Genomic DNA, 26,996 nt, shown 5'->3' with positions numbered 1-26,996 from the left:
AGGAATTTTTCCTTGTCCTGAAAGATGTGTTTGAGACACGAAGACAAAGGCCATCTTGTGTGCCTGAAGGAGGTTGAACTGTGGAAGATCTGTCTGGCTGGTTGGACTCTGTATTCTGTCTGGGCTCTGAAAAAAAAAAAACACGCCGGCCAGACTTTATTGTGTTGCTCGACTGGCAGCCTGACTCAGGGCATTCTGCTGAGAGAGGTCAATGGTGCTGCCACATGCAGTACTTCTGTCTGGTGGCAGTGCCCAGTTTCTGAACAACCAGCAGCCGTCTGCTTGTGTACCATATGTCCATGGATCCTTGATAGACGACGCAGTTGAAGTATCCAAATTCTTGCAGTCCAAATGTGCGTTTTTGACAATGTGCTGTATCGAGATACACGCAAGTACACAAACCAAAGAACATGTTTTCACCAAAATCATGGTATATTATTTATCGTGCTGTACAAAGCATATTACAGGGAAACATCATGTACTAGAACATCCTTTATGGTTTCATGATGGCAATTAGTGTTGTTTCCTCTTCAAGTGAGCAGATGCGTCACTTACAGTCTGGGAGTTGATGCCCACCGTCTGTATAGGACAGACTGTGCACGCAGGACAATTCTGCAATAGGTCAGATCCAAGCATTGACAGAAGAGCTTCAGGGGATGTGTGACACGTTTTAAATTCTAGCTACAGTAGCTAGGGACGAGACGGTATGAAAATTTTATATCACGATTATAGTGACTAAAATTATTGTGAATTTTGTTAAAACGAGATGAAAGTGTTCAAAAAGAACCGAAGCTCACACTGAAAACATTTCAACAAGTTTTATTTTTGAAAATCAACAAACAACAAATAAAACAAGCAGCTCTATGCACTTTTTTTAAGCAAGATTATATTCTGTGGCATTTCCTTTCTTATAATGACCGTCGTCAATAGCAACGCATTATAACAGCGCACATTCATGTATCACAACGGACGCACTCTCTCGTTTCTTTCAAATACAACTTGCCGTCTCCGTTTTTGATTGTATTGAAAATTAAATCAGAGTTGATTTATTGTTTACAGAGTTTGATAATATTGTTGTTATCATCTTGTCTGGATGATTGTTTTGTACGCTGTACAGAATGGATTTATAAATAGGTAAGATTTAAAACATTAATCTCAATTCAATATGTCGCCGTAATTATGTGGTAAAAAAAAATCGGTGTAATAAGTGTACAATGAATATACATTATTATCCCTTAAAGGAACCGTATGTAAGAAATGTATTTCAATTAATCATAAAATGGCCCTGATATGTCAGTAGACATTAAGAAATTATGTTCATTTCAAATACTTATATCACTGACAACAGTAGTCCGGCCAGGATATGGTCATTTAAAAGTGAAGTTGCAGCCCTCAACTCATGTTGATGTTGTCATGTTGTGTTTTGGCCTGATGCGCCACCCTCCACCTATCTACCAATCACGAAGTCAGTAGTGTTTCGGCATCCGGGTTGCCAGCTCTGCTCTAGTCTTGCCATTGGAAGCTCCTTGTAGCAGCCTACGTTCCTGCTGGATCCTGCAGCCTATCTGGCAACCTTGGGTCAGGGGGGAGGGGATACACCGCTCTACAGTAATTTGAAAGTGATTGCAGTACCAGTTTTGGCCACAATCTTACACACGGTTCCTTTAAATGTCACTCTTAATAGTCTTGTTTGAACTTGTTCGTTCGTCTTTGGCTCAAAGCCACTTGCTGCAAACTTTTCTTCGCGGAAGCTTCACGTTTATTAGTGAGTGAGATTAAATATTTCAGCCCAAAACAACATTTTGTGCCCAATTATTTCCCAGACGTAGTTTTGGTATTGAGGTCAAAGTTAACTTGCCTTGCCTTCGCTATACAACAGTGGGTGATGATCACACAAGACGACTCGGCAGATTTGTGTTTTGTGCATGTTCTGCAGACAGGGTGACCATCCTCGATTAAGTTTCCCTCAGGACTTGCCTCAGGACTAAAAGCCAAAATAAGACCACACCTCAGATTTGGTCCTCTTAAAAGGCTGAAAAATATCCCGAGCACGGTCACCGCCAATTCTTCTCGAATAAAAAACAAACAAAATTGCGCGATGTGCCTGCGTCAGAGTGTTGCTAGCTGGACAGGATTTACAGTGAGTTATTATTTTCGCAATAATCAAATACGATTTGAATGAGAATTACATTTTAAACGATAATATTAAACTAACTATTTTTTCATGGCTTATAGTGAAACCAGTAATCATCCCATCCCAAGTACTGCAGACCATCTTTTAAGCAGAACCCAGTGTTAACCCATACTGCTTTTTCTCCAAGAAGGTGAGACGGTGAAAATTGGGAGTCTAATTTCTCTTTAAACTCTGTAGAACATTGGTTTTCAATCCTGGTCCTGGTTCCAGACCGTCAGAAAAACTCAACCAGTTTTTCTGATCTTCACTGATTTAAAAATAGCACCTGTCCAGGAACCAGCATTATGTGGAGAAAGGGGCACCAGATTGCTCATCTTGTAATAGACTATTTATACCTTTGCAGACCATGGTCTCTAATTGAATTACTTCTCCCATGAGCAACTGTTACAATAAGGTATTTTTAACCAATTTGATTTGCAGTCCTGTGAGTCTGAGCGGCAAGCCTTGCCTAACATTTGCTTTTGAGCGCGTTACGCTAGACGGGTGTGAACAAGTGTAAAGGAAAGCGAAATAGCATATGTATGACTGTCTTCTGGGATAGTATCAAAGTTTTAATTTTTGTCTATGAATCACTGCTGATATGGCGTGGGGCTCCCGGTTGGGATTAAGTTTAGGTAAAGTGTAGTTGAAGATATCCAGGGGAGGCAGGTTCAGCTCCTTTTAATGTGTTCCCAATGTTCTGGAGCCAGACTCGGTGAGTTATGAGAACTCTGAACTCTACTTCAGTCATCACCGTAACTCAAACACATGCTTACATAAGAGCCGACCAACACTAGTCATGACAACGGGAAGTTATGCTTGTTTGGGGGGGTCATGGCATCGGAGCAGATGGTCTTTTTCATCTCAGGTGTATGGAGACATCCAGTGATCTCAATTTATTTCGTTCTGTCCACATTTGACAGGATAAACTATCTGTCTGTTGCAGCTTTGTCTCTTTGTTCATGTTCTAGATTTGCAAAGACGTTCCTGTCAAGAGAGATTGAGCAATATATAACGCACACGTATACACCTCTAATACATGCACATGTATACCCGTATTGCTTGGCCAGCACTTTTTGTTTTGAAACTTGAACACGATTTTGGCGAAAGCTCTTCTTCTGAGCTACTTTGTCAGGAATGTTTCTTCTCTGAGGAATCCCCAGCGACAGGGCCTTCGTTGCCCTGCATGAAATACTGTTCCATTTATTAATATGAGGAAATCTCTTCAGAAAGGGAGTGCAACCTCCAGCATGTGAATAGAGGGGGCCCATGGAACTGCTGTGGTTTGCTGTGGAATGAGCCTGATTTAACACATGAATAACAGAAACTAGAGCTCTGCAAAACAACTGGACAGAGTCTCAGCTATTGGGGGAGGAGGTGTGCTCTCCATCGTTTGCTTCAGCTCCATCTTTGGACTGAAAACCTTTTTATGTTTTTCTCTTCGAAATTGATGGATATCACAATGCTTACACATTCCTATCTTTAGAAACTCGTTGTGATATGATCCTTGAAATGAATCTCCCAATCGTAATGTTTGCAGTGTGCTGAAGAAATGAGCACTGTAATTGGGGAATTTCTCCCTTTTTGGGGAGCAGATCTGCAGGTGGGTCTGCGTGTGTGTGGTTACGTGTATAAAGTTCAGAGTCTGATGGATATCAGATGGATTTGTTGATTATAGTTTGAGCAGCTTTGTTGATGTGAGCTTGCCAGCAGGTCACCTGTCAGTGCCTGAGGGGGTGCGTCTGTGGGTGTATATTCTTTCTTCGTGGGTGAGTTCCTCAAGTGAAGGTCAGTCCACACAACCGTACAGGGCAAGAGGACAACTGATTGGAGGTTGGTAGTTGCACCAATAAGAGACCTTGCAGTCATGCAATGCTGCAGTTAATTAGCTCAATCCCCGCTCCTTTTTATCGTGTTGCAATTCCAGATGTGAACCGTCAAGCTTTACGCAAATTAAGTTACTGTAAATCTGCTCTATGGCCTGGCGAACACACTATGAAAGCACATAGGCCAAGAGGCTTGTTCACGGCCCCTGACCTGGAACCCATGAGCTTCTGACTTTGTGCAGGGGCATCGGTAGTCAGGTCTCTCACAAAGTGATTTAGTCACGGCTTGTCTCCAGTAAGGGTTTATCCCACTGACACCGGAAAGACTTCATATCCAAACATGTCATAAAGAAAAAGATCTGCAGTAAACCAGGTGTAAAAGCCAATCGGGCTTGGATAACTTGCAGATTTAGTTGGCGCCATGTGAGCCTTGCACATGACCTGAGGTTAGATTCATCTTGGGCTTACTCAAGGTTTCTCAGTCGGCATGCACTCTAAAATTTGTGTAATCGTATTTGTGTGCTGATACCAATATCTGATTTCTTAGAACAACATCCGCCAATACCCCTTGGAGATTTTTATGCTTTTTATGTTATTTTTCTCTTTATTTATTCATAATTTGACTGTTTTGTTTTTCCTCCTGAAAAATCACAATTTCTTTTTCACCTAAGCCACACAACAGATATTTACTTCACCGCATGAGTTGTTATCTGTCACCAATTTTTGATTGACAGGACATAATTGGCTCTGACCATCAGCTGCTTTTAAACAAATGGTCGATTTTCAAAACAGTCTGGCAGTGCACTTTGAGTTCTCAACATCCTATCAATGTTTTAGTTTACTGAAAACAGGTTTTTGGAAACGCTTTTCCAAATGCTGTGCGTGAACTGGTGAAACAGATTTTGTTGTACATCATGAGAACCATTTGCGCATGGCAACAGTTTATAAAAATGTGCTGGAATTCGACAGGAAGGAATTTTGACTGCAATAGTGGAACACTGATTTGTTTCTTGTGGTCGGGTTGTCATAGATAACGTTTACAAGTCAGCCTACAATCGTTAAAATTATCATACAACTATATGGAGGAGTATGCACATTCTGCATCGGTTAAGTAGTACGCATTCCTAAAACATTCTTCAGTGGTTTTTTACATAAATCTTTATAGCACAATTTCGCCAACTACTGGCCTGGCATGGCTTTTGTGATTCTTTCTCACAAATTTCGAAATACATGTAAACAAAGCATAAAGCACTGCTAAATTTTTTGACCATTCTGACCCATCTCTTCTGTCTTGTATTTTTAGCAGTTGTTCAGGGTAGAGATGATACATATTCTGCTGTATTAGCTGCCGTCAGACATACCAGCACTATCAGCCCGTATCATCTTTTTGAAGTACTTTTCATGAACGTCACTGGCAGAGTCCGTCCTAAACCTCCTGTCTTTTGTAAATGTTACACTTGCTTTTTTAGGCCTGGATATGTTTCACTGTGAAACAATAGACAAATATGGCTCCGCGTTCCAAGTTTGTTCTTGCTCTTCGAAGCAGCAGGATTGGGTAATTTTGTAGCAATGAAGTCCCAGACAGGGAAATCTTAATCAACATTCTTGGCATAATAGGAAAGCGTTGGCTCAAAGGATGTTTTGTTTGATTTTTCATCTATTTTCTTTTTCCTTTCATTGCACTCTCAAAGGGAAGTAAGAAATTCCAACGGCTTTTTTGGCACGTTCCCGCCGGCTGTCAGTTAAGCTCAGTGTTTGCCTAGATGTGACACTGATGCCATATATTTCAGTGCTGTGAGTGAGTTTAAATGTGGAATCAGAGGCCCGGCTTGAAGAAGTGCTCCCAGTGGGGTGGTCTCTCTCCACAGCAGGGACTGAGCCAATCAGGTGACGAGACGGGCCGGCTTCCAGAAACACCGCCAAAACAAGAGGAAAATATAGTGTGATTCTTTTGTGTCAGGAATAAATAATGTGAGGGCAGCATTTGAAATGATTTAGCCTCTCAGCCTTCACTTTTCACACCTGTGCTAGTGGCTTACTCTGTATTTATTCTGGGCTTCTTGAAGTCCCCTAAGGTTAGAGGTCAACGATTTGGGTGGAAACATAAATTAGGACCTGGAGGGGAGGAATCACTTTGACAGGGACATTTTTGGATGCTTAAGTGCTGTTGTTCAAGTGAAGGTCAAGGTTTTTCTTTCAGATCTTTAGAGGGTTCAACCTAAAATTATATTTTCTGTCAGCATTTTTTCAACCTCATAACTTTTGTAACATTTGTGACTTACTTTTGTGGACACAAAATAAGACATTTTGGAAATTTGTCTGTGTTATGTCCATAAGTGGGGTTCAATATTGTTATTCCTTAAAGGGTTCGTTCATCCAGAAAAAGAAAATTATCCAATAATTCTCACCCTCAAGCCATCCTTGGTGTGACTTTGTTCTTTCAGGCAAACACAATCTGAGTTATATTAAAAAATATCCTGGCTCTTCCAAGCTTTATAACGGGAATTAATGGTACCTTAGATTTTTAAGCCCAAAAAAGCGCATACATCCATCATAAAAGTAATCCATACGACTCCAGGGGGGTTAATAAAGGCCTTCTGAAGCATAGTTATGCGTTTTTGTAAGGAAATAATCCATATTTATAACTTTATAAACTACAATCTCTGGCTTCCGGCAGCAGCCGTACACAAGTCGAGTTCCGGCGGAAGAGTGACCTCTGACCCAACGTATCCGACTGGGCTGGGGTACCATTCACTCCCATTATAAAGCTTGGAAAAGCCAGGATATTTTGTATTATAACTCCGATTGTGTTCGGCTGAAAAAAGAAAGTCATATACACCTGGGATGGCTTGAGGGTGAGTAAATCATGGGATCATTTTCATTATTGGGTGAACTAACTTATATTTAGCAAAGCATACAGTGAGCAAAAATGTAAGCCACATTCATGGCTTTGAAGATATAGTCTAACAAAAAAGTATTATGTATACAAAGTGTTATTTATGTTAAAGAGAAATTAGCTAAGCAAAATTCACTTTTCACATTTAGATATTCATATGTTAAAGTGAAGAACTTCACCTGTGGTTACTCTGATAGGACTCAACATTTTTTTGAGAAAAGCTCTAGCACAATATGTTTTTGCAGATGCTACTTTTTTGTAATTTTTTGAAGTATCATTTCGCATCCAAAAATACCTTTTGAGACCATTGTACGTGACACATGGCTTTTTTTACTCACAATTAGATGATCTTTCCTGAAGGGCTTGGAAATAACTCTTGTTGAATTTTTTTTGTTTGTTGCTTTCTTTGTTGCCTGGGAAATTCTCAAAACACAGAGCTGCTTATAATCAGAAGAAACATCCTCTATCTCATATATGCTGTGTTCAGTCAAGCACTGTCAAGTCAAGTGCTCATCATGTTTGCTCATCAAAGTATAATTTGGCTCTCCTGTTACCTAAAGTTTTCCTCCAAATTATCTACCATAGCGAACACTGATCGCATTCCTGTCTCCCCTCCCATTTCTGCCCCGTTGAAAAGGACTGGCGCTAGTACTACAAGTTTGTCCTCATATTCCCCTGGCTAATACATTGGAATTTCTTGGCCGATACCACATACTTTCTAACTTCAGTAGAATAAAGATCTTGTTGTTTTATTTTGGAACTCATTTACAGATGAATATTTACAGATACAATTCAGCCTGCGTTCTTATTGGTCAGTAGGGGAAACTTGTTCCAAAATAACAAAACACAGCCAAAAGTTTGTTAAAAGATCTTGTTTTAATATACAGACTAACAGTCTGATCTCAGGATTGATTTGCTACAGTGCTAGTTTATCAGTTAGATCAGTTCCACCTGATTCGACTCAGTGAATACAATCCTCAAATCCTATATTTATAAAAAAGAACGGTGAACATAAGTTTACAAGTGGTTAATTAATAAAAAGAAATTAAGAGCCACAAACCTGTATATTAAACTCTTTTTATTTTAGGTACACTGGGGTACATTAAAACCCAACTTCAAATGCATACAATGAATAGACAGGATTTTGATGCAAGATGAAAATGTATGCTGAAAATTGAAAGTCAGAACAGTCTTGATCAATCAGGATCAGGTTATTTTATGTTTAAGATAAAACTAACATAAAATCTCACCGCATTAGCTGTAAACATGGAGGCTGCAAGGCTTTAAACAGTGTAGGAAAGCTAATACTGGCTTTTGGGTGATGGATAAATAAATCGATTTGTGGTCTTTGAGAATCGATTTTGAATCGAACACATTTTAAATAACGAAAAATCCACAACAGACTGCTTTTGTACAGCCAAAATAAGTGGAAGCAAATGACACAAGTTGCACAAATGGCCGTTAAAAATAAGGTTGATAGTGTAAGAAGCCTCATTTCTTTCTCCATCTCTTCATCTCACACACAGATAAAGAAATACTTTGAGCTGGAACCCCTGGCACGGGGCAAGAGCTGGATTCTGGAGGGAAGCACGGTGGACAACATGGACGTGGTAAAGGAGACCTTTGGTCAGCTCATTCATCTGCTGGAGGAGAAGGACCAGGACGCAGGCAGGATATGACCCAGGGATGTGACATCCCAGCATCCCTCAGACACTACCCATCGCCAACTCACCACAGGCCAGCACATCTCCAGTCACCATGGCCGTTGTGTAAACTACGTAGTTACTTTAACTTTGTTACTGTGGTGAAACTAATTGAGCCATGGAAAAATGGACTTTGGTAAATCCTCACGTAAGGATGCATATCTGCAGAAAAAGAAGGTACTTCAGCCCTGAAGTTTGATACCTTCTCTCAAACCACACGTATTAACCCAGAACACACGATTGCCATTGTCAGTAAAATGGTTATATCAGTTCTTTGTAATACAGACCTAGTTGCACATTGCTCCTAAATAGATGATTTAACCATATGCTTGGTCACGTAGGGCAACTGGAAGTCATGTAGTCCGTGGTTTGTTTTCTTGAGTGATTGCGTGAATGCGTGTTTGAGAGAGTGAGAGTTGCCAGTTTGTACTTAAAAGCCTTAATGTGAGTGATAATGTATTTTTAAAACAAACGTTTCAGTGTGTGTTCTCACAAATGACAGTCTTTAGATGTAATTCACAATTTGCCGTCTTAAATATTTGTGGCTGTGAAGTGAAAAGTGGAGTTATGAGTGATTCCTGAGTCTTAAAAAATATATAATAAAATCTCCTCCTGTCATGTAATATCTCTTAACAGCATGGAGCCGCGGTCGATTTGGAGATTTAGATAAACGCACATTTTTGATTTAAGATCGTTGAGGACACGAAGGTGTTTTTATAACTTGGGTCTAGTATTATTTCAAAGCTGAACATATCCAGGGTTTTGCTCATCTATCTCTTTTATCTCGGATGGTAATGGTTGACAAAGCCCTACTGAAAAATATAACACCGGTTTGACTTTGTCTTTTCACCATAGACACTAAAACCACAATCGGTCCCTGTAGGGGAACAACGACAGAGCCTTCGATTTTGTATGCATGATGTATTGACCCATGTGCTTGTTTTGGATATCGCATTATTATTTGTTTGTGAATCTTTTTGTATTTCTGCTGGCCCTGAATGTAAAACACTCTCTTTGCATAAGCACGCCTCCTCTAGTCTCAAAGTCGTCCCGTTTAGATGAGTTCCCAGACACGTGAACAGAGGAAACTAATGCAAGAGCCACCAAACCAGTCATGTGCCACATCAGCCACACTTCCAGAAGCAGGTATCCTTTGAAAAACACCTCGAACGCATAGTCATCGTCAGACTCGGCCATCACCTTGTGTTTTATTTATATCTACTACAATTTTATACCCTCCGAACCAGTTCAGCTGCCTTTTTGTAATTCAAATATTTGTACATTTGTTACAGATTAGTCTCTGGAAAGGACATCTTTGTACCGGAAAGAAAGTCTAGGTGGACTTTTAGCAGTTTACCAAGGTGGCATCAAGTCATTCACATGTTTGACAGTGTTTATGTGTACTTGTGCATCATTTCCACTGAGCAACATGGAAAATAAAGGCAGAAGGACAAACGTGTTGTCTTCCGTCATTTGCTTGTGGGACGGTATCGTGTTTCACTTTTTTGTCTCGTGAATAATGGACGAGAACATTATCTAGACTTACTGACCTTGACACTGTAATTGGGGTATTCGGGGGCTCTCTCTATATGATATCATTTCCTGTCTTGTGGTGTTTTTTTTGGCAGACAAATAATTGCTAATATTTATATAATATTTGAACAAAAATGCTTTTCTAAGAAATAATAATAATAGTGATTATGACAAAATAGGCAATAAGGTTTCGTTTTCAAGAATTTCATTCTTTCAAAGGGGCTTTTTCCTTTGTGATCTCAAGATACCATCCTGATATTTTTGCCCCCCAAAAATTATGAAATTAATTTTAATTCACAAATTAAAACTTTTCCAATTGTTGTGTCATTGACCCATTTAGCAGTAAGTAAAGCTGTCCTTCTTTTGATACTTTCCCTTGTTTTAGTCATCTGGGAGGCTTTGACCTCTCTCCTGACTAAAGCGTAAGGAACGCCGGCATCTCTATGGCTCATCTGCTCAATAGTGATTAGTCATAGTGTTTCCCTGTCTATGGATTAGTCATCTACTGTGATTTCCAGCTGTCCTCATAACCCACAAAACTACTAGATGGAGGCCGTTTCTTTTCATTGGCTTGTAGGGATTTCCAACAAACCAGACTCAAAACAAGATCTAGAGCTAAATTGACAGACGACACATTTCTAGATGCTGGGAAAGTGGGAACAAAAGCATAAGGCTGCAAAGAATATGGAGAGAACACCACGGTTGAAAAGAATCTGAAAAAACTTTTTGTAGTGTTTGTAGTCAACATTTCAAACTGGATGACAACGAACACAGTGTTTGGGCCCAAAAGGAGGGGAAGCGATTGAGAGTAAACCGTCGTCCTGTCAGTTCCACCCGACTTCCCAAAGCAAAACGCCATCGCGTACAGGTAAGAAAGCTGCTGCCATAGCGCTGTTTAAAGAGTAGACAAAGTGATAGTCAGTGATAACTACTCTTACAACACTGTTTTGTTAATAACCCTTTTCCGATCAGACTCTCCGTGTGTAGGGATACAAAAACGTGGAACTACAATCTGTTGTTTTCATTAAAACGCCCTGGAGCTTGGCCAAAAGTCAGATGACGCAAAAACTTTTGCTGACGACTAAAATGTGAATTTTTTGGTCCAGGTAACAGTAAAAGAGTAGACATTCCTTTACAAAAACTACTGATATTGAAGCAATACAAATTCGGCGAACTTACAATTTAAGTGAAATGTTGTTTTTTTAGGTGAGAGTGGGGTAAGATGTGTCATCCCCTTCATCAAATTATGTTTACATTATATAAATGACATACATACAGTATATAAAGGGATCATCATGTGCACCTGACTGTATTCGACAGATGTAAATGAGGATTAGTGTTTTCATTCTAAAACGTATGCCAAAACTGAAAAGTACAATTAATTTTATGAATGTTATGCTGTACCTGTTGCTCAACTTTGCCTTCAAATGCAGAAAGTGCTAGTGCAACCATTATTTATATGAATACTTTTACAAAATGTTTAAAATTGTTTCGCTTGCTATATTCAAATATTGGCTGGTTTATGTAAATATGATTTATGTTCAGTATTTATTATTTAAGTTCATATTTTTATTTCAAATGCAAATTGTGCAAATATTCTTCGCTCACCTTCCTTAGGGTAAGCAGGACCACAATCACTAGACCAGTGTGTATTCTACACTAAAACTTTTTTTTTTGTCATTTTTTATTATATTATATTTTTATTTTATTTAAAAAAAAAGAGTAAAATACAGTAGAAACTTGTTAACTGTAAGTTACCTTATATATATGGTGATGGTTTAACACATTATATGTAATTTAACTGTAAAATACTGTCAAATTTATGATTTTTGCAAGTAAAACTATGAATATATCTTTACCAAATAATATGATGTATTAAAAAACAGTAAAAGGACATTCCCAGAAGTCCCTTGATTACAGATCACATGATTAAATTTTTTACAATAATTTTGTTTCTTCTTATTTTTGTTAGCGGTAATGCACATTAGGGTTATGTTATTTAGTTAATGTAACTTATTAATGTTTAATGAACAGGCTGCTTACGGTGAGCTCTGATTCATCATGCGGTTTTCTACTGTGCCACCTGTACTATTCTGGTGGTCATCGGTACATATTACGGTAAAAAGTCCGATTTTGTTACATTATATCACTTAATGAAATAAGTGATTTCTGGCAACCACAGCTGCCAGTTTAACGGGATATTACCAGTTTAGTGTATGACTGCATGTTAAAGAAACTTTCTTCTAGTTTCAGCAGACATCCTGAAATATAACTTTTTTTTTTAAAGTGTTCTTCCTCTTGTCTCATTTCCCCTTGACACACAGTTCTTCTGACTGTAATTCAGTTAATAATCTCTCAATACAACATTAAAATTGTCTTTGACTTTGCTTTCTGGGGGCAGACAGAAAAGTATTCCTCTGATTTTGAGATCTGACTGACAAAACCTGTTTTGACAGAACGAAATGTAAATGACGTTGTAAAAGAACGAACTTCTGAAAGATTCATCTTTTGGTAATGGTATTGTGTCTGGAGAAGAGACATTATCTAAAATAACCTGAGACCATTTGAAATTGCTCACTCACGCTATGTCCCAGACGAATATGAATATGTAGACAGATGAACACTTTATTCATCTTTAAACTTGAACCATGTCTGAAGAACTTCACAAAGCTGTCTGCGAGACACACTTTCAATATCTTCTTCCTTTCCCCCAGTGTCAGTCTGTCTGACAGCCTTACAGTAATCTTCTTAAAATGCTCTCTATCTTGTGCAATGGGAGAGTTTCAGAAAGTGTCTTATTTTTTTTTATAGTTATGAGTTTCTTTTGCAGCTCTTAAAATGAGAGTTCAAACCTGTAAGACTTTTCGTTCTTCTGCGGAACACAAAAGAAGATATTCAGAGGAATATTTCAACAGATTTTGTCAATGAAAGTCAATGGGGTCCAAAACAACCGCACTGGACCCCACCCGCGCTTTGACACGAGGGCGACCAAATGATAAAAGATTTTACATTTGTGGTTGAACTATCCCTTTGAGGCAAGACACCCCATGTAGAAAGGGTAAAACTTTTAACTAATAGATATTATCATACTTTGATTGATTACATGAAGAATCGCAAACATTTGATTTTGTTGACTTAGAATTAGAGTCAAAAGATTTTTGGGATATTTCTTTTTTATCACTCCTTAAATCAGGAAATACTGTCAACAGCTGGAATAAATTTGTAGAAAATTAGGCAAATGATGCACTATATGATTATGAACAAACCCCTTCTGTAAAAACCTTCAGTCAGGAATAAAAGTTTTGTGTAAATGCTGGCTTCACATGCTATCGGGATGATCGTAAATATGAGTTTCCTAGTTAAAAATTGGACATGATCGCTCTCTCGTATATCTTTACCTCTGGCAAGCTCAGGGATAATTCTGATACCCAAGTTCCCCAAGTTGTGCGGGCCATAAACTTTAAACATGGCGAAGGGCAGAACGATTGCTCCTCATATGCTTTATTAGTTTTTTCCACAGCAGCTACATCGCCTCGTCCAGTCGTTAAAGGGTTAGTTCACCCAAAAATGAAAATGATCCCATCATTTACTCACCATCAAGCCATAGTTGTATATGACTTTCTATGACTTAAAAAATATCCTGGCTCGTCCAAGCTTTTTAATGGGAGTGAATGGTACCTGAGATTTTGAAGCCCATCCAAAAAAGCTCATCCATCCATGTTAAAAGTAATAGCCTGTATATTGACCGAGATTCCAGAATTGTCAGCAATCTATAGATAACGTGGTCAATGTTTATATGGTTGTCAATGAATGGGATGTTAAATATTTTGGCTTTAATAAGATTTTCCCAATAAATAGGCAAGAATAAACCTGTTGTCCTCCAAGATTTCTTCTCTTTCCGACAACAAAGCTCTTGAATGCGCCGAGCTCGTAATCACGACTTCAGAAGTAGGAAGCAGGACGTTTCCGATACCATGCGAAAACACATTTTGAGAAACCAACTTTAAAGATATGTATTGTAACTGAAATCTACAGGTGGAAATAAAGTGCAATAAAATAAACACAGTGTATTTCGGATGTTTCTTTCCACTAGTCTGAAACGACAAGTTGTGAAAAGCCATACAGCCCAAAATCTCAAAATTGACCAGACAGTACATGGGTTTTTTTTTTCTTTCTTATATTCCACAATGAAACTCAAGAATCCCAGAATTGCCAATGAAAATGTACTTAACTAGGCCATATGTGACCCTGGATCACAAAACCAGTCACAAGTCGCACAGGTATATTTGTGGCAATAGCCAACAATGCATTGTATGGGTCAAAATTATATTTTTTAATGATAAAAATCAGTAGGATGTTAAGTTAAGGTCATGTTCCATGAAGATATTTTGTACATTTCCTACCATAAATATATAAAACATGTATATTTCTGATTGAATGCAGCACAATCGTGAACATAAATGGTCAACTTTAAAGGGGATTTTCTCAATGTTTTGATTTTTTGGCACCCTCAGATTCCAGATTTTCAAATAGTTGCATCTCGGCCAAAATATTGTCTTATCCTAACAAACCATACATCAATGGAAAGCTTATTTATTCAGCTTGTAATGTATAAATCTCAATTGTAAAAAAAAATTGACCCATGTTGACTGGTTTTGTGGTCCAGGGTCACATATTTACTCAAAGCAAAAGAACCACGCGTCTGAAAAGCAACGACCCTTTTGCGGTGCTTTTTCCCTTCATGCAGATGAGAAAAGCACATGCACGTTCCCATGAATGATTATAATGAGTTAGGGCTGTGACTGGAGTTGCCTCCATTAGTGAATGTAGCGCGCATGCCATTTTGCATTGTGTTGCGACACAAAGTTCAAATGTAAGGACAAAATGTACATTCTCCTCTTTTCAATCCTGGAACATCAAACGTTGTCCGTCTGGGGTAACGAGGCATGCATGCTCATTTAGGAAACGTTCTCCATTAGCGAGTGAGAAAAACTCTTAGTAATGTTAGAACACAATGATAGTCTCTTATAGCGGCGGTCTGTGATCTTGTTTCAAAGCCTCATGCCAGGCTTTAATTGCTGATTGTTTTTAACGGCAGATTCGGTTCCCTCAGATTCGAACGCGATTCGCTGTCGGCTCATTGAAGTCGAGCTTTGAGGAAGCGTACGGAAATTCCATTTCCTTGTTCAAATTAAAACCAAATTCGTACGACTGCTAATGGAGAACATTTCTGAGATGGCAAGAACAGTCAACAGCACATTAATAAGCGTGGTTTTTCCATACAGGGCCATCAGTCACTGACTCTACAGGCCTCTCTGGTTTTAATAACGCTCCATAAACACTTAAGTCAACAGACTGAGTGTATAAAGCAAGATTAAGGTCTGTATACGGCGTGGAACGGAAACACTCCGGGTTGCCTTCATCAAAAGTGGACAGAGACAGGCAGAAGAGACTGTTTTGACTGCTGTCCAGAGCAGCAGAACTATTCGATTACACCCTCAAGTACATTTCTCATGCTATTTCCAGGCATCAGTCGTACACAGATTGAGCTAAACCTCAGATGACCAGTGGCTGTCTCGCAGACATCGACTGACTCGCACGTTGGTATTGAACTTCTATGAGAGACCCAGCGGGGATCCGGTGGACTGGTTGCTGGAGAGACCCCAATGAACCGTCAGGAAATGACCCACAGAGCTCTGTTCTCTCCAGACTGGTGCTCTCCCAACATTTTGTTTGTGCCACACAACACTTTATGCTTTTATTTTTTTAGCACTGTCCTTTTTTGTACTGATTTACACCTAGAGAGCTGGGCCGAAAATCGTAGACCTTTCAATTGAATGTTTGTACTGCGCTGCAAAAAAAAACTTGATAAGGTTTTATTTGTCAACTTCATTAGTAAACATGAACTAACAATGAACAATACATCATTTATTAATCTTAGTTAATGTTAATCTCAACATTTACCAATACATTATTAAAATCAAAAGTTGTTAACATCAGTTAAAGGATAACTCTCGCCAAATTGCAACCTAGGCTATTTTTGTTGATCTACCCGAGTCAAACTTTCGTGTAAAAGCATAATTAAAATGGAAACGCCACTTTTAAGATTGACCGTATTTTCGTTTTAGGTCAAAATGCCTTTTGAATGGGAGCGCTATAGGGGCACGTATATGATAGCATCAAAATCACTATTTTTAAAACACTAAGAAGGCTCGACACAACATAAAACTGAAAAACGTATCACCAGCGGCTCTACACATGAACTTGAGCATTGACAACACTGTTTGTGTACACAAAGTTTACTAAAAAGACTTTATCAGTTAGTGTTTCTGGTGGCTGCAATTTTGTTAGTCAAAAGTAGTCGATCTCCGAATGCAACGTAATGAACTGACTCCATATGAGGAAATGTCATGAACTTGTAATCCCAATGAAAAGCATGATAACTTAGACACTTAGTGCATGGCAATTTATATGGAAACAAGCTTTAGGTGCTTTCCATCTTTTCTCTCCTCATGTTACGTTGCATTCGGAGATCGACTACTTTTGACTGACAAAATTCCAGCCACCGGAAACACTAACTGATAAAGTAACTTTTTATTAAACTCTGTGTACACAAACAATGTCCTCAATGCTAGAGTTCATGTGTAGAGCCGCTGGTGATACTTCGAGCACAGTTTCATGTTGTGTCGAGCCTCCTTAGTGTTTTAAAAATAGCAATTTTGATGCTATCATATACGTGCCCCTAGCGCTCCCATTCAAAAGGCTTTTTGACCGAAAACGGAAATACGGTAAATCTTAAAAGTGGCGTTTCCATTCTAATTATGCTTTTACACGAATGTTTGACTCGGGTAGATTAACAAAAAGAGTCTAGGTTAAATTTTGGCGAGAGTTATCCCATAATGCACTGTAACCTAGAGAAAAATCTCTTTGCAACAAAAAACTATTGCAACTATTGCATTTCCCCCTATTTTTTTTTATTTTTTTATTAAAATATTGTTTATTGCACACACACACACACACACACACACACACACACACACACACACATAAAATGACTACACATTGTGATATGGAAATCGGTACTGATAAGCTACTCATTTAAAGGTAGGGTAGGCAATTTTTTCCATAAACGCTTTTTGTTATTCTGGTTAAAACTCACATCCTGAAAGCAATCAATAATAGTGGTCTAAATATAAAAAAATATATATTTTCTGTGGAAGTCTCATCATGACCAAAAAATATTCATCCAATCATTGCATTCGGTCTGAATGCAATTATTGGATGTCCTTCCTGCCTGTCAACATGTATTTCCATATCTCCGCACACCCGCTCGGCAGACGTCACACATCATAAGTGCGTACAGTAAGGTTGTAGACACATAGTCACTGAGCGCCGCAAACAAACAGCCGCCGCCTTTTACAGTTCCTCTCGAACCAAAACAACTATTTTGCTGCGTTCACGCCATGTTGTAATTGTAAATACAAGATGGCAACCCGTGACCCATCTACCCAGAGCTGTTCACGTCCTCAGACTCGGATTTATGCCGGTCAACACTATCAATGGCGAAATGAATCCGCAGCAGTCAGGTGCTACAAGTAATAGCTCTGTAAGTTGTTTACGTTCATTTTTATTGTAATGTTATGTGCTTTAAGACATCTCTTGTGAAGCTTTGCTGAATCTGCGTTCATTGTTTTGAAGGAAGCGTGGCTTTGGAGACTTTGGATCACATGCTTTTAAAGCTAGCTTGCTATTGCTAGCCCCTCCGAAATTACCTAACCTACCTTTTAATTTTAAAAACTTGCCTATGCTTAATTTAGAGTCGAACATCACTGAAAATATGTGAGTCAGATGTCGGTTAATTTACTCTGACTGATTCAGTGAGTTCATTCTATGAATGATTTATTAAAATGATGTAAACCAGTACAGCCTGCTTGTAAGTTCATGAGTCTGTGATTCATTAAAAGAGCTGGTAATAAGAGACATGAAGACAGCTCAGTATGAAGGTGATAATTTTGTGGTAAAAAATCTTTTTGTCTTCACATTCAATTCAGTAAACAAACATACAAACACATTCACAACTTGGGTAAAGACAATTCTGCAGCGAAAGCTTGTTTATGTGCTGCGCCGTGCATGAAACCCCTTCCAAACCCAAATGCTTTTTTATTGTTGTATGAAACCTGGCGCACGTTGTAGCCTATGGACTTTTTAAAATATTTTTTTTCTTTTTGGAGCTTGACAGCCAGAATTGAATTCTGTTGAAGAGTTGCATAACTCACTTCGAAACACATTAGGAGAGATCTTACACGTTTTTTAAGGATTTTTTTTTAAACTGGACAACATGACAAAAATACTACATAGGGATTTCTTTCCATATGATATAATATTCCACAAAATAATTCAAATATAAATCCTTATAGTAATGTCAAGTTTTTTCTACTCTATCAGCATGACAATGGGAAAAAGTCTCTCCTCTCTCATGTAATGTCAGCTGTTTCTTAACATCATTATAGTGCCAGCCTGCTATTTTTCCAAAACAAGCTTGAGACAGTGACACCGTGTTCACTCCTGATTACCATCGTCCTCGTTGCAGTCGTTTCAGATACGATTACTCTTCGCTGTCTCTGCGCTATCACAGATGCTGCTCAGCAGGTATCAGCGGGACCGGGCGCCCGTATTCCCCCTGCCCACTGCTGATTCAGCTGTCCCGCGAGAGCAGAGATCATCCCTGCCAGCACAGACCTCACCTTACTCAACACTTACTTCAGTTTCAGTGAAGCCAAGGTAAATAATAGTTCACCCCAAAATGAACATTATCCCATAATTTACTCGCCCTCAAGCCATCCTAGGTGTATATGACTTAGTTCTTTCAGCCGAACACAATCTGAGTGATATTGAATAATTTCCTGGCTCTTCCAAGCTTTATAATGGGAGTGAATAGTGTCCGAGTTTTTTGAGCACAAAAAACCACATCCATCCATCATAAAAAGTAATCCATACAGCTCCAGGGGGTTAATAAAGGTTTTCTGAAGCAGAGCAATGTGTTTTTGTAAGAAAAATATCCATATTTAAAACTTTATAAACTGTAATCACTAGCTTCCGGAAACGTCAAGAGTCGAGTTCCGGCGGAAGAGTGACCTCTGACCCAACTTATAAAGTACCTCCTCATCTTTTATATCGAAATTCTCGGACATTTTTTTTTTTCACTTGTTTTAGACTTCTAATTCGTGACCACCATTTCGTTTTGCGGTGTCCTCTGCGCTTGATTGTCAATGCTCACGCTACGTCCCACGTCGGGTCAGAGGTCACCCCTCTGCCAGAACTCGACTCTCTCGTGATCGTGTGTACGGCTGTTTCCGGAAGCCAGTGATTATAAAGTTTTAAATAAGGGTATTTTATCTTACAAAAACGCATCGCTTTGCTTCAAAAGGTCTTCATTAACCCCCTGGGGCCGTATAGATTACTCTTATGATGGATGGATGCACTTTTTTGGCTTTAAAATCTAAGGTAGCCTACCATTCATTCCCATTATAAAGCTGGGAAGAGCCTGTATTAAAAATAATATAACTCCTATTGTTTTTGTCTGAAAGAAGGAATTCATATTAGCCTACATGGGATTGCTTGAGGGTGAGTAAATTATGGAATAATTTTCATTTTTGGGTGAACTAAACCTTTAAAGCCCAATCACACCAAGAAGGCTGATTATAATGATAATATTAGCGTCAACAGTATCCTAAAATGTCGTCTGCCAGTTTAAATGCTCGCGCTTTTGAAGCAGCTGTATTCTGATTGGCTGTTGTTCATCAGCTGGAAAAATTGCTTTGATATTGACTTGTGTACAATATCCGTTGTTGTTAATTGTGGTGTGAACTCTGCTATTCTTTTATATGTAGACATTTTTTAGAACTATATCTTTATCGTTAACTTTATAGATATCGTCCTTGGTATGAACTGTTTTTTTAGAGTCTAAAGAAATGTTGATATACAAAGGCTGAGCACAATATCCGATGAAGAAAAAAAATAAGAGTTTTCCCACACTGTCTGAAAAACATCTCTGTGGGTTTGAATTAACGATAAGCGTCTAATGAAGCCTTGCAAAGCCAAGAGGTGGTGACGCTCTCCTTTACAATTAGCCGTCTGTGAAACTTCCTGGCAAATTAGTTTCTCCACTGCAGCTCAGACAGTTCCGGTGGCTTCTGCAGAACTGCGTGTGTGTGTGTGTGTGTGTGTGTGTGTGTGTGTGTGTGTGTGTGTGTGTGTGTGTGTGTGTGTGTGTGTGTGTGAGTTCAGATCATTCTGCTCGTGACTAGCATAGAATAACAAATTACCTCTTTAAGGATTCAAGGTCAGGGCCAATTACCTTCTGAAAGAATTCTCAAAATCCCAACATTAGATTATAGATTTAAACCGACAAGATTTACACTTGACTTCACACATTTAGGAATAATACTCTCAGTAACTGAAGTACATTTTTTCATGATTTTACTCTTTATACTGCATCTTTACAAATGGCATCATTAACTTTATATACATTAAACATTTACAAACAAATACAAAACTATAAATTTATAGCGGGATCTCTAAAACAAAAAAGACAAACAATATATGGCAAGAAAACAATACTAGATTGATTAATTATATACAATATATGATAAACGATTCCTCTGTCTCAGCACATAAAAACAGGAAACATATTGGCAGAAAATAGCATCAAGGGTATATTTTGATTTTATAAAACACAATGTATTGATTCCAACATTATTTCTGTCAAATAAAACCAGTTTTTGGTGTATGTGTCAAAATCATACATATACTTTACTGAAAAATCTGATTTTGTCAGCTTTGATTGTAAACCTAAATACATTTATTAGTGAACATTATATTGCAAATAAATAAAACACATGCAGGTTTTGCTGCAGATATTCCATTTGGGATTATGACGAAAACTGTTTAAGCTTTTTTTCTTCACAAATTGTAACATACACTTTTCAACACACACACACAGAGTTACATTGCACATTATAATAAATAATATTCTTCCAAAGACGACAAAGAAAAGACGGTAGCCAGTTCATTTATTCGGACTATAAATGTATAAATAAGAAGACAAAAATGTATAAATAAACATCTAGAACAATAAGCATCTTCCACATGTCTGCGGAAAATAAATAAGAGTACATGTATGTACAATATGAACATGACTCTGTGCTTAAATGGAGTCCTGCTGTTGAATGTGATTTATCCAGTCAGTAACCGAGATACATGGCTATAATCCGCGTAATCTTCATCCTCCTCCTCCTCTTCATCCCTCTCTTCTGAGAGCGCTGCGGAGGAATATAGCAGCTGTTGCATTAGTACAAAACACAACAGCATTCAGGCACAGAGTCTTTACTGCATGACTTCTTGCATCTTTCTCCCAAAGCATCTCTAACAATGCTTTGCGATTCACACAAAGTGGTGGGATCACAGCTGAGGGTCGGAGGAGAGCCCGGGATTGAATTTCTCTGTGGAATGGGGCCTTGCCTCTGTCTTTTATTAGCGGAGACAATTTCTTGTATTTGTCAAGTCATCGTACAGAATCGAATCAAATCAAGCAAAGAGACATTGCGTAATCCCTTCTTATAAACAAAAATATTGCTTTTGTGGAAGATGACGAATACCACACACAGACTCGGGCTGGGTAAAGATGGTTCTACTTTAAGGCATTAACAAATGTTCTACTGAACCATCTAAACATGTTCATATACTAAACATAAAATCACATTTTTTCCACATGAGATTTGTTATGTCCCACATTTGAACCATTATAAGGTTAGAACAAAAGAAGTGGCGTTGTCTAGAAACATTTTACGTGAAGAATAAAGGTATGTTCACACCGAGAACGATAACGATAAAGATAACTATATTAGCGTCCACACCAGCGGAGTTTGATTTTTTTCGAAGTGTTCGCTTGTCTGTCACTTTAAATGCTCGAGCTTGTTACAGGGTGGATTCTGATTGGCTGTCAATGTTTTTATCGTTCAGCTGGATAAAATCGCTCTGAAAGGGATTACAACGACCCTTATGTGAATAATTTAAATATACTGAAAAATATACAGATCAATATATTACATTACATTGAATAATACACAAGGAAGTGCTGCATTTCATATATTGACAAATATGTGACAATATATTTACTCTTTACGTGAGTTACTTTCACTCAATTGAGTTATGTTTCTGCTACACAAAGTATCTGAGTTGAATTTACGAGAAAAGTTGTGTTGTTATTAGTTTCAATTATTTTTTAGCTAAACCAAGGCAATATTTTGCTTGAGGATGCATTCGAAATGCTTGAGAAATTTAAGGCAATCAGTTTCCATACACTGTAAAAATATTGCCTCGGTGTAACTCAAAAATATTGAGGCAACTATTTGCATGAGAATTTTGAGTATTTTGAACTCAACTAATTTGAGTTTGACCAATCAGACTTTACATGTTTTCAACATGCACATTAATCAACATCATTCAATTATATTGTAATATATTAATGGCTTTTATTATTCCATATATTTTCCAATTTATTTAAACCATTTAATATATAGATCATAAATATATGGAAATATATTTTCTTTGCGTAAGGAGTATCTTTTCTCTGCGCCGTAATCGTTTCTCTGCGCCTATAAAAAATCCTTATCGTTATCTTTAATAGTTATCGTCCTTGTCGGTGTGAACGGCGTAAGTTACATTTTTACATTGCGCAAAATGGACATAACAAATCGACAGTAAAAAAAAATGATTGAGTTTCCCTTTATTACATAAAGATGATAGACAAAGATGTTAGCTGGGGTCAGAAATGAAATTCCGCGGGCAATATTTGCCTCTTGGAATTGATTTTCTGGGCATATATTTCTAAACCATATAACACACACACACAGCATACCAACCATTTCAAAAACTTCAATTAAAATATATGTCAGAAATATATCTATGTATTAAAATACATGTTAAAAAAACTTTTTTTGACCCCGTATTTTACATTTATAGGGCATTTTTGTCACTTTCAGTGGTATTTTTGCCCCAAACACTGGTATATATCTGAGCGTGCACCATAATGGCAACAGGTTTGCTTTTCTTTGTCCATAACACACACGCTCATCTGTATCACGCGATCATCGCGGAGCCGGTCAGCCACAGGCAGAGACAACACAAAACAGAGCACGCTAAGTGAGTTTACGTCCCTATGTAATTTCCACATGACTCGTCACGTTTCTGTCTCTGACGCACAGATAGTGTAACCGTTGCGGAGGAGCGGCACGTTCAGAACTGTCTCGCGTCCCAAAACCGGAAATCCTTCCAGGCTTGACCTCAAAGATTTCGGCTTAACCTCATTCAAGACATCAATAGATGAGCAAGAGAACATCTGCACCGTCCCGGACACTTCTAATGCATCAGAACGTCTCATTGCCTCGGAGTTAAAACACAGAACGCCTTTGCGAGAGGAAGCCGAATACACGCTCTCTGACAGTCCTTGTGTTCCTTTTTGGGGGCAATGGGAGGGGGTAAGAAAGAGGGGTGTTTATCTGGCAGGGGGTGGGAATGCGGGACAAGGGTGCGGCCAGGCTTAGCATCCTCTACTTACAGTTGCAGGAGCCCGAGTGTTTGACTTCCAGGACGAGGCCCAAAGAGCAGGCGGCCTGCCTCATGGCGCACTCGCTCGGGTAGGTGACGTTGTCGCCGGCGCAGACGCTGTCGCCCGGTCGACTCTCGGGACAGGTGTCCTCCTCGCACACCGCACAGCGCCCCCGTCCCGTACGCTTATTCCACAGACACTTCCGTCCCTCCCGGCATTTGATGTCTTCACAGGACCTGGCGTCTGAAGCATAGACGAACCAAATGAGGAAGGCATCCCAAAAAATATGATTTCACTTTGTGTAAAAGCACTTCTTTGGGCCACACTGAATGTTAAGTTTAGTCTTGTTTCACTCCGTGCGGTTTGAGGAGGTATTAAATAACGCAGAAAAGCAGCAACAGTCACTGCTACCCATGTGAAACATGAATGTGTTATTGCAACAGAAAACAGAGTAATGAGAACCACATGTTTAAGGAGGATTGTGCAAGCGCGAGATTTTCGTCTTATTCTCACCTATGCATTTCCCCTCGTAGGCCACTCCGATGGAGCGTCCCATGATGCACGTGGCCCTTCGGAGGTGGCAGGTGTTGGCATACACGGTCCCGTCATTCCCGCACAGGTACTGCTCCGGCGAGGTCGCCTCAGGGCAAAGCCGGTTGCAGGTCACGCAGTAGGCGTTGTTGGTCTGGTCCAGTACACACGTTGAGCTTCCAGGACAACGCACGTCATAGCATGACTCTGTCGAAAAATAATAACCTGTCAAAATTGGCAGCTTCTGTAGCTAACAAGCTTTTTACACACTGATTTAAAACTAGCTTATGCATACAAGCATATCTTGTATTTATTCTCTCTCTATTTCGGTGGGCATAATATTCTTATTTGAAAGACATGCAAGTAATTGACCAAACATGCATAACTTCAAGTTATCATTCTGCTCATTTTAATGCACATTTTACTTAGTTTTGATCGCAAAAAGTCAATGTGAAATGACATTCGCCACCATTTAACTTCTGTAATGTGACATTTCTGAGAGAAAAAATTATATTCTGTGAAAATTTTCGTTTGGGATGTAAATTTTCCATATTCATTGGATTAAAAGTGGGTGTTAATTAAAAGAATGTGACTGAAAATGTGAGTTTGCTAACAAAAAATCCAGTAACACTTTACAATACGGTTAAATAGTTAACATTAGTTAATGTATTACCTAACATGAACAATGAACAATACAACTGTTTTTATTCATCTTTGTTAATGTTAGTTAATAAAAACAGCTGTTCGTTGTTTGTTCATGTTTAGTTCACAGTGCATTAACTAATGTTTACAAACACAACCTCTGATTTTAATAATGTATTAGTAAATGTTGAAATTAATATGAACTAAGATTAATAAATGCTTTAGAAGTATTGCTCATTCTTAGTTCATGTTAACTAAGTTAGTTACTAATGTTAACTAATAAACCTCATTGTAAAGTGTTACCAAAAATCCTATATTATCCAATAGGTGATGTCTCCGGTAAAAAGCAGGTTATTCTTTTTTGAAGATTACAAAGACATCCTTTTTTCTTTGGAAGAATGTACACCTATGATTAGTGCGCAACAAAACGAATCAGTCAAGTCAATTTTGTTTTCTCTTTCTCTTGAGTGAGCGTACTTTTGCATTTCCCCTGGTACTGCGCAGTCAGGTCAGGGTGTCTCTTGCACTTGGCCCTAAGGAGTGCACACTCGTTCCGGTACGTTTTCCCATCGGAGCCACACACGGGCCCTTTAAAGGTGACATTGGAGCAGTCTGGAGCGCACACGCAGCGCGGCTTATTCCTCTTGTTCATTTTGCACCTCTTTCCAGGACCACAGTCCACATTATCACAAGTCTCTGTAGAATCAATAAAGAAGATTATGAATAACTGACATATCAGTTCTGTATATATAAAAATGTGTGGTTTAAACGTGGTCATGTCATTTCTGACTGACTGACAAAGGGCTGCACTATTGATATGCTATATACCATACTCAAGTGTTCCAAACATTTCCTGTCTGAAATCGAAATCAAGATTACTTCCAGTCATCCAAATGATGAAAACACTCTTATGCGGGTACCTTTGCAAGGTATGCAGTTTGGTGCGCCGCCATTGAAGATCAGCCACCGGAAGAGTGTGTTGTTGGGTACATCCTCCTCGGTCCACGCCGTGCCCAGACGGCCACTTCTACAACAGTCTTCCCGGCTCATCCCAGACATGTACAGAACCTGGCATCTCCCGTTCTTGCCCTGCTGAAGCCAGCAGTTGCCAGCTGGAAAGAGTCACTTTATTACCTCCTCATACATGCTGAATACTATTCTGCTCAGTTATCACTCAATATAATAGAATGTAGCCAATTGGAGACAATTAGTGCCCATAACCACAGTCGGACAATCAAATCAGTAAATCACCGATTCTTCTTTCTTTTTTCTTCTTCTTTTTTTTTTACCTTGGGTCACCTCAATGTTAAATATCTGCTTGCATCTTTAGTGCCAAGTTGCTTTATGACTATAAAATACCCATAGATTTATCTAGATCCAGGTAAAAGATCAAACACACATTTGAAAATGATTGAAGGTTGTTTTTTTTTTGTTTTTTTAAGAAACTTGGGTTGAAATTCCAAATGTTCAAAGAGTCCTTCTGCCATCTGAATCCACTCAAACTCTTCAGAAACACTATATTGAGGTTGTGCAAGCGTTTTGTGCCTTGCACGGAAACATGCTCAACCGATTAGACATAATGCCATTATAAACATAATAAATGGTAGAAGAAAAAAAATACCCCACTTACTGCACAAGTTTAACATCATATGAAAATATGAATCACTTAAAGATCAGGAAGGTGCATGCAATGATATGGTTCCTTTTCTAATGAGTTTCGACTATAAATTCTAATTGCTAGGTGTCTTGAAAACAAGTTCACTTGTAATTTTTTTTTTAGTTTTTACGCATGAGAGGCGCCAGCGCGCAAACGCAACCTTCTCAAGTCCAAGTCAATGCATTAATGGTTTTAACACTGCATAATATTCCTCATTCAGACTTTAAGACAGCTCGCAAAGCATAAATGTCACTTTACCTTGTACTTTCTGCTGTTCCATCAAGTGCGCGAACCATATGAGGAGCGCGATCACGCCCTGGCGGAGCCGCGGTAACTGTAGCATCCTCAGAAAAAAGCGGAGACAGACGGACTACAGACAGACAGATGTTCTCCCGATGCTTCGCACTCAGTGACTGTCATACACAC

General features: G+C 38.7%; 2 protein-coding genes across 3 annotated transcripts in view; one reads left to right on the top strand and one right to left on the bottom strand.

The window, feature by feature from the left end:
• The window catches only part of arl15b (ADP-ribosylation factor-like 15b), a 46,760-nt gene extending 36,680 nt beyond the window's left edge, over positions 1-10,080 (top strand). For both annotated transcript variants that reach the window (XM_079599552.1, XM_079599553.1), the window contains one exon: positions 8,422-10,080. In XM_079599552.1, the coding sequence (XP_079455678.1) occupies positions 8,422-8,574 (153 nt within the window). In that variant the 3' untranslated portion in view covers positions 8,575-10,080. The remainder of the gene's footprint in view (positions 1-8,421) is intronic.
• A 10,523-nt stretch (positions 10,081-20,603) lies between these two features.
• On the bottom strand, positions 20,604-26,996 carry fstb (follistatin b). The gene is made up of 6 exons (XM_079600567.1): positions 26,829-26,996; positions 25,834-26,025; positions 25,391-25,609; positions 24,254-24,478; positions 23,750-23,983; positions 20,604-21,452 (listed from the first exon to the last, which is right to left on the bottom strand). The coding sequence occupies exons 1-6, from the start codon at positions 26,911-26,913 to the stop codon at positions 21,367-21,369; spliced, it is 1,041 nt and encodes a 346-aa protein (XP_079456693.1). The 5' UTR covers positions 26,914-26,996; the 3' UTR covers positions 20,604-21,366.

The sequence above is a fragment of the Phoxinus phoxinus genome (assembly GCF_949152265.1).
Source record: "Phoxinus phoxinus genome assembly, chromosome: 23".
In the NCBI taxonomy this organism is placed as follows: domain Eukaryota; kingdom Metazoa; phylum Chordata; class Actinopteri; order Cypriniformes; family Leuciscidae; genus Phoxinus; species Phoxinus phoxinus.
This window is presented reverse-complemented; position numbering and strand designations above follow the sequence as displayed.